Source organism: Vipera ursinii, assembly GCF_947247035.1.
Source record: "Vipera ursinii genome assembly, chromosome: 4".
In the NCBI taxonomy this organism is placed as follows: Eukaryota; Metazoa; Chordata; class Lepidosauria; order Squamata; family Viperidae; genus Vipera; species Vipera ursinii.
In genome coordinates, this window is record NC_139514.1 from 89,566,153 (window position 1) to 89,578,789 (window position 12,637).

General features: G+C 42.0%; 1 protein-coding gene and 1 long non-coding RNA gene across 9 annotated transcripts in view; one reads left to right on the forward strand and one right to left on the reverse strand.

The window, feature by feature from the left end:
* Nucleotides 1–12,637, forward strand: part of LIMS1 (LIM zinc finger domain containing 1) — a 306,378-nt gene that overhangs the window by 278,852 nt on the left and 14,889 nt on the right. For 6 of the 7 annotated variants that reach the window (XM_083363016.1, XM_083363015.1, XM_083363013.1 and 3 more), the window contains exons 3-5: nt 4,966–5,032; nt 6,048–6,168; nt 8,152–8,301. In XM_083363016.1, the coding sequence (XP_083219142.1) occupies nt 4,966–5,032; nt 6,048–6,168; nt 8,152–8,301 (338 nt within the window). Of the gene's footprint in view, nt 1–3; nt 230–4,965; nt 5,033–6,047; nt 6,169–8,151; nt 8,302–12,637 lie in introns of those variants that run through there. The other variant, XM_083363017.1, reaches the window with a different exon arrangement.
* LOC310640626 lies at nt 47–5,069 on the reverse strand. Of its 2 annotated transcripts, XR_014492574.1 has the most exons (4): nt 4,930–5,069; nt 2,999–3,310; nt 1,989–2,093; nt 47–144 (listed from the first exon to the last, which is right to left on the reverse strand). It is a non-coding gene; the product is annotated as an uncharacterized lncRNA (long non-coding RNA). The 2 variants fall into 2 exon arrangements; XR_014492575.1 differs by lacking the exon at nt 47–144 and having other exon boundaries at nt 2,050–2,093; nt 2,995–3,310.

A 12,637-nucleotide genomic window follows, 5' to 3' on the forward strand; every position in this document is an offset into this window, starting at 1 on the left:
CAGCTACAGTGTACTATGGAACATCTTATATAAGAAACCTCAAATTTATCATCTGATAATGCATTCTGGAAACCAGTTGCTAGCCTCACATAAGGTCAACTTTCACCATCTTGCTTCTCTTTTGGAGTGCTGGGCTCATGACTGCTGGAATTCCAAGATAATGTAAATTTATTTATTCTTTCAATAGTATCGCTATTGACTGTGATAGCTGTGATTTTAAAATTTTCCAGCCTTAATACCTCTAGCAACTGATGTTAAGAAAGACTGCATTAAAAAATACTATGTATTCATTTACCATGTGTTAAATTACCATGAATACTTACAGTTTTTGTACTGAGGCTTTATCTTTGTAGCTTTCTGGAGTTACCAAGAGTGAGTTGGGCAGCCATATAGATTTTTATAAATAAATAAATATTTAACAACTTACTTCAACAGCTTAAAATTACTCCTCTTTCATTTCAACTCTACAACTATATTGTAAAATAAGCTAAATCTGGGTTGGGGTCTTCTTGTGAGGGTCATGAATGAACATGGATTTTAATTATGGTTTCCTTGATTAACCTTAGCACTTCATTCATATCATCAGTTATCACTTACAAAATTGGTCACGTATAGCTTTTGTTTAAAAGACATACAGTGTAGCAATGCACAAATGAATAACTGATAGTTTTCTCATAGCTTAAATTTTGGTGCCAAGAAATCCGGAGTGACAAAGAAAGGGAATCTAAGTTAGTACCATACAAGCAAGGAAGTTCAAGGAATTATGCCACTCAGAAAAATGTTGCCTCTCACATTTATCATTATCATGAAATTTAATGAATGGTAGGTCAGCTACACTTTTTAGAGATATTTATAATAGCCCTGATACATAAGAAAATTACAATCTAGAAGAAAGGATTAAAGTAAAAATACTACCGGTATTAGCTATCTACAAATGCTAACCATGTAATATTTTTTAAAGGGAGATTCAGTTTTTAAAAGGATTGCAGCATTTCATGTTTTTCACCTTGTCTGGAACTCATCTTCAATTATTTTTTAAAAAAAGAGTCATTTGGGGTATTGTGCTACAACCTGAAAACTTATTCAGATGCTTTCTACAAGCTACTGATTGTTCTAAGACACTTGTGGTGAATCATAGAAATTACAGGAATTAAAATATAGCCCTGATGGAAACTTTTACAGTGGTTTGTTACTGTCAAAATATTTCTGCTTACTTTGGTCAGGATAGCTTCCTAAAGAAGAGGTGCTGTTTCCTGAACTAGTATAAAATGATTGTACCCAACCAGCTGAGACAAAGCCAGTTTTAAATTACATAGGCTGTATAATATTTTTGCCATGACAGTGTAGCAGCACTGTTGTTCATAATATGAAATTTTAAGTAGGCTACAAAAAAGGATGGTTTGGATTTGGTTTAACCAATGAATTCCCTGACCCAGAAAGGATTCCTTGGTTTAGTCCAGAGTTTTCAATCTCTTCCAAAGGCTTTTGCCCATAGTATATACAATGATCTGTTGCATCACCTTCAAGGATGTTGAACCATATTTAATGGTTTCCTTTCTTTTGGCCCAAGCTAAGAATGTGTATTATTATTATTATTATTATTATTAGTAGTAGTAGTAGTAGTAGTATTACTATTACTATTATTACTACTACTACTACTACTACAACACTGTCACTGCACGTTTTTTCTTGTTCGTCAGAAAAGTTCATTTCTAACTGTACATTTCCCCTGCTCTCTGCACCTGTTGTGATAACTTATCTGGTAACCATAGTGAATCCCATATGACTAGTTATGTTATGGTTTCAGTCTGTTTAGTGTGCATGTCTAGAAAAAGTTCTCACAGTTATTTCTTTATTGTCTTTCACTTTGCTGTTACTGTCTGTTACGTTAGGATGTAGTCAGCTAGCTCTCTTTATAATATATATTTAGTTTTTATATTTTTGTAATTAAAAGGTATTTAGTAAGATTATGCGTCGTTTTTTATTACCTTCCTTCATGCACATCATGCATCCTCTGAAGCACAGTCCTTCGCCCCCTATAGCTTCAATACCTTACAATTGAGTATTTCATTTGAAAGACCTATAATAAAATCCTAACAAGATTTGTTTTATTGTGTTAGTTGAGGGAGTATCCAGATATGCAGCTCTTTTACAGCAACTTGAGATACAACGTTTCCTTAAGAATCTGTAGTATTGAGAGCCTGGACATGTGTCAGTCTCAAACAAACTTATTGCAAAAATAGGTATTTATAATAGTCTTTAATATTTTTATAGATCGGTAAAATGATAGTAGACATTTCTAGGAAATCAGGCATAATGAGTCTGCTTAGAAACTCCTTTTTGCTGTACAAAACTGAAAACATGCTTATATTCATCCAAATTAGCATATAGTATTTGAACTATAGAGTCCTTTTTAATTCCTGCAAAATAGTCTTACCATTTAATGCTATAGTAACGCATGAAGTACTTTATCCTTCTGATTCCTTACACATTGTATTTTTTAAATTTGTTTTTATTCTGCCTTTATTATTTCTATAAATAATTCAAAACAGTGAACATATCTAATACTTTTTTCTCCTCCTATTCTCCCCACAAAAACAAGCCTGTGAGGCGGGACTAGAACTCATTATTCCTTGGACACATGCCCTTGTAAAGTACTTGTAAGTAAGAGCACTTATAGGCCATTTTGATTAAATCTTACATCTGAATACTATACCAGCAAGCTCTGGGATAGTTACTCACCAAAAAAGAATCATAAACTATTTAGATAACTGAACTTCAGACAAGCATTTTTTGTTAAGAAGAAAAGCTAAGAATCAAATTCAACTATACATGCCCACCAATTTAACTGTGGTTTTGTTGCGACAGTTGTTTGGTATTGTGGTTAAGGTGATGGCCCAGAAACCAGGAGACTGAGTTCTAATTCTCCCTCTAAATGTTTCCTATATTAAGATGTTTAGTTTGGTTAAGGCATTTGATAAAGTTGATCACAACCTACTACTTGATAAGATAGAAAAATGTGCGCTAGACAGCATCACCACCAGATGGATTCGTAGCTGGTTGACTGGCCGTACTCAGCGTGTGGTCATCAATGGAACATCTACATGGAGGGAAGTGTGTAGTGGGGTGCCCCAGGGCTCTGTTCTGGGCCCAGTGCTCTTCAACATCTTCATCAATGATTTGGACACGGGGATAGATGAGGAACTCATCAAATTTGCAGATGACACCAAGCTGCCAGGAATAGCCAACATTCCAGAAGACAGGCTTAAGATACAGGAGGATCTGGACAGACTTGAACACTGGGCGCTATCTAACAAAATGAAATTCAATGGTGAAAAAAGTAAGATTCTACATTTAGCAAGAAAAACCAAATGTATAGGTATAGTATAGGGGGTACATTGCTCAATAGTAGTAACTGTGAGAGGGATCTTGGAGTCCTAGTGAACAATCACTTTTAAATATGAGCCAGCAGTGTGTTTCAGCTGCCAAAAAAGCCAACACAGTGCTAGGCTGCATTAACAGAGGGATAGAATCAAGATCACATGCAATATTAATACCACTTTACAATGCCTTGGTAAGGCCACACTTGAAATACTGCATCCAGTTTTGGTCACCACGATATAAAAAAGGATGTTGAGACTTCTAGAGTACAGAGAAGAGCAACAAAGATGATTAGGGGACTGGAGGTTAAAACATATACAGTAAGGAACGGCTGCTGGAATTGGGTATGTCTAGTTTAATGAAGAGAAAGATGAGGGGGGACATGATAGCAGTGTTCCAATATCTCAGGGGCTGCCACAAAGAAGAGGGAGTCAAGCTATTCTCCAAAGCACCTGAAAGCAGGACAAGAAGCAACGGATGGAAACTAATCAAGGAGAGAAGCAACCTAGAACTAAGGAGAAACTTTGTGACTGTTAGAACAATTAACCAGTGGAACAACCTGTCTCCAGAAGCTGTGAATGCTCCAACACTGGAAGTTTTTAAGAAGAGACTGGACAGCCATTTGCCTGAAATGGTATAGGGTTTCCTGCCTGAGCAGAGGGTTGAACTAGATGACCTCCAAGGTCCCTTCCATCATCATCATCATCATCATCATCATCATCATCATCATTATTATTATTATTATTATTATTATTATTATTATTATTATTATTATTATTATTCCCTCAAGCTTTAAACTGCTGCTCTATGCCTGCTAAATTCACTGTACTCTTTCATGCTTGTTAATAATTATGCACTGAATTGCTCAGGTTTGTGGTGCTAAACTTCAGCAGAATTCTCTAATTGAGTAGTCATTCTTAATTCTTTAATCTGGAAATATTCTTTGCAATTATCCAATTAATGCCTCTATATAGAATTACATAGAAACAACTGTCATTGAACAGATTTAAGTCCAAAGAAGCAGAGCTCCTGGAGTAATAGTGGAATAGAAACAAACAACAAACACGTACATACATATTAGGACTATCCATAATATCAGGCTCTCTAATATAATATTGCCATAGGAATGCCTTATTTATTTCACACCTACTTCAAAATAACTGTGTTTATTCTTGTATTTTTTCACATAATTTGGAAAGAAGGTGATGTTCTCTGGGGCAAAAAAAGGCCTGACATGAACATTTCCATCTTTCCAAAACCATTTGCCTGGAGCTGCCTTTCAGGAAATGTAAAGGATAGAAGAAATACATGGCTAACAAAATATGTTTCCTGCATTGAACATTAAAACAGATGTTCATGATAAGAATAGCTCTTGATTTGCACCCGGATGTATATCCTTTCATCAAAAGCATCAGTCGTTCTTTACTTATGTTATGCATACTATATAAATGTAGCTTGTTTAAATATAAAATAGTATTGGAATTTTTCTTACTACAAACCCTAGCAGGACAAAGGCTATAGCCGTAGTAAATGTGAAAACGTACTTACCTCTTCTGATAGCCTGGCCTATTTGTCTGTTTTCAGTTTGAAGGAAGGAAGTACTGTGAACATGACTTTCAGATGCTTTTTGCCCCTTGCTGCCATCAATGTGGTGAGTTTCCGAAAAATATATTTTATAAAGGTCTGATAGCCTTTTACAAGAAGAGAGAGGGATAAAGTATACATTGTTTTAAAAAGAAAGGTGAATAGTTATAAAAAAACAAGGCATATGTCTATTAAGGTTTCCTGTTGTCAGGAATTACACTTCAGCCTTGGTAATTCCACACCGGATCTGCAAATGGAATTAGAATCTAAAATATATGAAGACATTGGTTGGGAAGGGCTCTTCTCAGAATATGACCATATGCCACATTGTATTCATCCAAGAACAGTCATATTAAACACTTTTCCAGACTCACAATCACTCGACATGAAAACATTTGTTCTGTAATAAAATACAGAATAACTTGCCTGAAAGTCTTCTTTGGTTCATTTTCATGTCATGAAATTAAAGCTGAAGATTTTGTTAGAACACAGTAATGCTTAAACCCAAGCTTGCACCATTGAAGTGGACGTTGCTATGGAAAAAACAGACTGGAGTGTCTATTTTCCCTTGGTGCGACCTTAAGCAAGAGTATCAAGGCATATAACTTAATTAGAGTGAGATAATAGTCTGTTTATTAAGTGCAGAAATGTTGCATTCAGGAGAATGGAAATTGCTGCTGTGATATCTAGAATAAATGAGACAAAAAAATCAGAATTGCTTTCAGTAATATTATGAGGAAAACAAATACCTGCAGGTATTTGTGTTTTGCACCTGCATATATATAAGCTTCTTGATAAAGTTGCGCACGTTGAGGCCTGCACGTGACACATGGGTTGCCAGTTTGACACTCCTGGCATAGGGTCTCCTGCTTGAGGAGGGGATTGGGCTAGAAGACCTCCAAGGTTCCTTCCAGCTCTGTTAAGTCTGTTACTCTGTTAAACATCATTTATCCAAATATATTCATAAATTATGAAAGTGACAGTAGGAAGACAGTACTGTTTTATTTCTTTATTAAGCTATCATAATTCCCAGTTTTTAATAATTTAATAAACTTATTTTAATATCTCCTGTTGAATTTTAGGGGAGTTCATTATCGGTCGGGTTATTAAAGCTATGAACAATAGCTGGCACCCAGAATGCTTCTGTTGTGATATCTGCCAACAGGTACTGGCAGATATTGGATTTGTGAAGAATGCTGGCAGGTCAGTGTTACTTCTCCCTTGATAATAAATCTGAGCATAATTATTTCTGTTGAAATATTTGGAAGCTTTAGTTGGTTCAAAATGTGGTGGCCTACATCGTTCTGTGCAAGCCTAGATTTCCACATGTGTCACCTCTTCTGCAGGAACTGTGTTGGCCGCCAATTTCCTTCCAGTCCGATTCAAGGTGCTACTTGTCACTGCAAAGCCTTACATGGATTGGGACTGGGTTATTTGAAGGACCGTCTTTTCCCACTGAATCTACCTGACCCACCAGAGCAGGGAGGCAGGCAATGCTACGGGTTCCCTCCCCTAAGGAGGTCCATCTAATGGGACCAAGAACAAGGACCTTTTTGTGGTGGCTCTATCTCTATGGAGCATCATCCCTGCAAAGATAAGATTGGTTCTCACTTTGACACTATTTTGCTAGGCCCTGAAAGAAGGTTATGCCAGTGGGCCTGGAGAATAATATGGAGCCCATCAAGTTGCCTGTTTGATTGTTGTTGCCAGGAATTATTGTTGGGGAATTACTGCTTTTTGTATTGTTTTTATATTGGGTTTTTGTCCTTGTAAGCCATCCGGAGTCACTGAGAACAAGCTGGGCAGCCCTGTAAATTTTCTTAAATAAATAAGTCGCCTTTACATAATTATGTCAAGAACCTATTTCTATTTTATAATCAAAAAATGCTGAACCCATGAATTTAAGATAATAATCTCCTACTTCTTTCTTTCTTCCTTCATTCTTCCCTGAATATTTCTTTTTTTCTCCTAAACTCATATTAGAACCAATATATGTAAAAACCAGCTTTTTTCTCTATTTTTACTTGCAATCCAAAATTCCAATTCTTCTCACTTTTCCAACTCTTCAATTTCATGCTCTGAGAATTTTTTCACATCATATGAAATAACGGTATTTGTAACCTGTCAACTACATATTCCCATAATGTCTGCCGGGAAAACATGTAGATACATAGTAAATAACAATTGGGAAATACAAGCTGAAATTATAGTCAGAAAAGACAATAAATTGGGCAATGCACTCACCTTGAAAGAGCAAGTCCGTAGTTTGAGAGTGTATTTTGACCTTTACTATCCCTAAATTCCTAATTGATAGCAAGGAGGTGTGTGTTTGCACAATTATGTCTATTTTGTGTTAGCTATGACCTTTTCTAAGACAGCAAATTGTGCAATATTTACCCATCCTCTAATGACATCCCAACTTGTCTACTGTAATGTACTATATGTGGCAATACTTGTTTCCTTGCAATGGCTTGAGGTCTGCATAAGGGACTAACAATCCTGATGAGTATCTCTGCAGATTCAGATGATCAGTAGAAGAAACTCTTAAAGGTGCCTTCACTTTACAAAGACTATCAAATGATTGTTAGTCATAAGGAAGATTTTCTCCTGTATTGATCTCATGCTGTGTGAAAGATGCTTCAGTTCCCATTCTTTCATATTCTAGAAAAGGAGTCAAACTTTTTCAGGGCTTTTTGGTGAATTAGTTTATATTGAATTATTTTTGTTTATTTTTTAAGGAGCCTTGACTGCCTTTTCAAAACGAGGAGCATGTAAATCAGACCAATAACTATTGCTCTGCTTTTGCTCAAAGGTTTTTATAACCATTAACATAATGGCCCCTATAACTAAGAGATTGTGCATTTAATAACAAAAAACTGTGATGAGGGTTGGATTTATACGAAGTGTAAAAACTATTAACTGCAGGGTAGAAGACTGTATTATGCTCATTGGACTAATCCTTCACGGTCAGAATTAAGGCAAGTCTTTGAGATTGCTTATTTGAAAAATAGAGATCTTAATGCAAACAACTGACCTTATCTTTCCCTATAAGGAAAGGACATCATTTTTCCTACAGTAAGTAGTTAATTTTCTGATTAAAAGATTGAAATAAAACTTCAAATTGAACATTCCTCCCCCCCCCAATATTCTGATATTTCTTACTGTTCGTTCCTTGATTTCTCTTAGACATCTTTGTCGTCCTTGCCATAATCGGGAGAAAGCCAGAGGTCTTGGCAAATATATTTGCCAAAAGTGCCACGCCATAATTGATGAACTGCCGCTTATCTTCAAGAATGATCCTTACCATCCCGATCATTTCAACTGTGCCAACTGCGGGTAATGGAAACCTATTATGAAAGAAAGTTTTAAACGTTGGTATCACAATGCTTGATAATCAAATTTGAAAACAAAATATCCAGTGTTATCAAAGACAAGACAATGAACAAGATATTGCATAAACTATACACATCCCCATCTTGTGTAAATCCCATTGTATTGAATAATTAAATCACTAGTTATTATATATGCATAGCACTGAAACCATTTAGTTTTGTTAGGATCAAAAATATGTAACAGCAATTATATTTCTTTTTTTGATGTGATGATATTATCCATTCAGTCAAGTCTGACTCTTGGCAATTCTATGGGCCTGGTCTCTCTATATGCGCGTCTGCACTGGGGCAGCCACTCAACGTGGCCCTGTGGCCAAGAGGTGCTGGGGACCTCTGTTCTAGATAACCATTCTGTTTGAAATAACGGCAACGAATTATGCATATACTGTACACTATAATTTTGAAACTTCCAAACCTCTGCTCTATTTCTTTGAATTTTTCTACTCTCTGGCTGGTGTCAGCTTTGATGGTGTCTAGCCACTGTGTTCTTTGACTGCCTGGTTTCCTTTTGCCACTAACTCTTACAACATAAATGGACAACCATTTGTCTGAAATGGTATAGGATTTCCTGCCTGAGCAGGGAGTTGGACTAGAATAGGGGTCCCCAGCCCACAGTCCGCAGACCAGTACTGGGCCGTGGGCACATAAGAACTGGGCCGCGCAGCTGGAGGTGTACTGAAAGGGCGTCTTCCACCTCCAGGAATGAGGCAAGTCTGCAGGGGTCTGTGCAGGGGCGGGGGAGTGGCAGGGCAGAAGCCATCTTGCTCAGTGCAAGGTCCTCCGATGGCTGTGCTTGCAACTGGTTTGCAACATCTGAGCTCTGCGTCCTTATTCCTCTGCCTCCTCCTGCTTATTCTGTTACCTCTCTTTCTGCCTTCTCCTCCTTCTCTTCCTGGTCCTGCTGCTTCTTCTTCCTCCTCCTCCTCTTCTTCACTTTCCTCCTCTCCCCCTCCTGGAACTTCAGCTGGGCTCGCACTCCCTTCAAGCAACTCTCCAAGTTTGCAGGACAAACACACGCCAGCCCAGCTTGCAACCGGGAATCCCCCAAAACATCATTGGAGGGGGACACCCCCCCAAAAGGGGTGTGTGTGTGTGTGAGGGTGTCTTTCTCAGGGTGCAAATAGGGGCAGGGAGAAGCTACCTTTCACCTTAAGCACTGCATCTCCAAGGGAATCTCACTCTCGTCTGCACCTTTTCTAAGACCGCTGGGCTCTGTTGCACTTCAACTGGAGTTTTTTGCTTTTATTTTGATGTTCTGGTGCCTCGTGTTTTGGCAACATCCTACCTGCTTTTCGAGGTTTAATTTGGTGTATTTGTGTGGTGTCTGTGTGTGTGCTTGTGTGTGTGTGTGTGTGTGTGTTCCTCCTTTCTTCCTGCAGCTCTCCAAGTTTGCAAGCCAAGCACGCCCTACCTGGCTTGCAATGGGGGAGGGGGGGAGAGGAGAAGCTACATTTCCCCTTAAGCACTGTGTCTCCAAGGGAATCCCTCTCTCATTTGCACCTTTTCCAAGGTTGCTGGGCTTGCACAGTGCTGAGTTGGTTTTCTCCCTCCCCCCCTCTCCCTCTCTCTCTCTCCCACCCTCCCTCCCTCCCTCGGTTTTCTCAGCACTTCCTCAGCGTGCTGGGTTTTTGGTTTACTTTGCTGGAAGGCTGTTTAGGATTGTCGCTTTTCCTTCCCACTTTCTTAGAAGCAGGAAGTCACTGGTCTAATCTAATACAGTAATACAAATGAAGTGCATTATTTATTTGTTTGTTTGTTTAGAAAATTTACAATAAATGTAATGCACGTGACTCATCCTGAAACCTCCCCCCCACCTCCCCCCCCAGTCTAAGGAAAAATTGTCTTCCATGAAACCAGTCCTCCAAGGTCCCTTCCACTACCTCCTCCTCCTCCACCATCATTATCATCATCATCATCATCATCATCATCATTATTATTATTATTATTATTATTATTATTATTATTATTATTATTATTGCATTCTCTGGTGTTTTTTTAAAATTAATGATAAATCTAAAAGGTTTTTTTCTAAATTTATTTAAGGCAAAGTATTAAAGTCTCCTGTTTCTAGACCAGATGCCTAATCCAGATTGAGTTCCTTCCATTTTACTATAAAGTTACAAAGAAATGTTATTTTTGTAAAGTAACAGTTTAATTCCTTGATCCCAAGCCAATTTCATGATCAGATATTGTAGCCTTAATCACTGTACATTCCTCAGTAACAGCATTTTATGTAGAAAGTACCGTACATACTTGAGTATAAGCCGAATTTTTCAGCCCACTTTTTGGGCTGAAAAATTCCACTTCGGCTTATACTCCAGTCAACAAAAAAACTTACCGAGGACTTGTGCGCGGCCGAGGCTTTGGTGCTTCCGGGATCGCGCGCACCTCTCCCAAGCCACCGCCATCCGGAGACCTGCCGAAGTTTGGGGAGGTTTGGGGAGGTGCGCGCGCACCTCCCCAAACCTCCCCAAACGTCGGCAGGTCTCCGGACCTCCGCGCCTTGCCTGCCTGCTTCTTTCCGCAGCGGAAAGAAGCAGGCAGGCAGGGCGCGGAGGAACGGAGACCTGCCGACGTTTGGGGAGGTTTGGGCGCCTCCCCAAACCTCCCCAAACGTCGGCAGGTCTCCGTTCCTCCTGCCGACGTTTGGGGAGGTTTGGGCGCCTCCGTTCCTCCGCGCAGACCTGCCGACGTTTGGGGAGGTTTGGGCGCCTCCGCAAACCTCCCCAAACGTCGGCAGGTCTCCGTTCCTCCGCGCAGACCTGCCGACGTTTGGGGAGGTTTGGGCGCCTCCCCAAACGTCGGCAGGTCTCCGGACCTCCGCGCCTTGCCTGCCTGCTTCTTTCCGCAGCGGAAAGAAGCAGGCAGGCAGGGCGCGGAGGAACGGAGACCTGCCGACGTTTGGGGAGGTTTGGGCGCCTCCCCAAACCTCCCCAAACGTCGGCAGGTCTCCGTTCCTCCACGCAGACCTGCCGACGTTTGGGGAGGTTTGGGCGCCTCCCCAAACCTCCCCAAACGTCGGCAGGTCTCCGTTCCTCCTGCCGACGTTTGGGGAAGTTTGGGCGCCTCCCCAAACCTCCCCAGGTCTCCGTTCCTCCGCACAGACCTGCCAACGTTTGGAGAGGTTTGGGCGCCTCCCCAAACCTCCCCAAACGTCGGCAGGTCTCCGTTCCTCCTGCCGACGTTTGGGGAGGTTTGGGCGCCTCCCCAAACCTCCCCAAACGTCGGCAGGTCTCCGTTCCTCCGCGCAGACCTGCCGACGTTTGGGGAGGTTTGGGAACCTCCCCAAACGTTGGCAGGTCTCCGTTCCTCCTGCCGACGTTTGGGGAGGTTTGGGGAGGCGCCCAAACCTCCCAAAACGTCGGCAGGTCTGCGCGGAGGAACGGAGACCTGCCGACGTTTGGGGAGGCGCCCAAACCTCCCCAAACGTCGGCAGGAGGAACGGAGACCTGCCGACGTTTGGGGAGGTTTGGGGAGGCGCCCAAACCTCCCCAAACGTCAGCAGGTCTGCGCGGAGGAACGGAGACCTGCCGACGTTTGGGGAGGCGCCCAAACCTCCCCAAACGTCGGCAGGAGGAACGGAGACCTGCCGACGTTTGGGGAGGTTTGGGGAGGCGCCCAAACCTCCCCAAACGTTGGCAGGTCTGCGCGGAGGAACGGAGACCTGCCGACGTTTGGGTAGGTTTGGGGAGGCGCCCAAACCTCCCCAAACGTCGGCAGGAGGAACGGAGACCTGCCGACGTTTGGGTAGGTTTGGGGAGGCGCCCAAACCTCCCCAAACGTCGGCAGGTCTGCGCGGAGGAACGGAGACCTGCCAACGTTTGGGTAGGTTTGGGGAGGCGGCCAAACCTCCCCAAACGTTGGCAGGAGGAACGGAGACCTGCCGACGTTTGGGGAGGTTTGGGGAGGCGCCCAAACCTCCCCAAACGTCGGCAGGTCTGCGCGGAGGAACAGAGACCTGCCGACGTTTGGGGAGGTTTGGGGAGGCGCCCAAACCTCCCCAAACGTCGGGATGAGGAACGGAGACCTGCCGACGTTTGGGGAGGTTTGGGGAGGCGCCCAAACCTCCCCAAACATCGGCAGGTCTGCGCAGAGGAACGGAGACCTGCCGACGTTTGGGGAGGCGCCCAAACCTCCCCAAACGTCGGCAGGTCTGCGCGGAGGAACGGAGACCTGCCGACGTTTGGGGAGGCGCCCAAACCTCCCCAAACGTCGGCAGCAGGAACGGAGACCTGCCGACGTTTGGGGAGGCGCCCAAACCTCCCCAAACGTCGGGATGA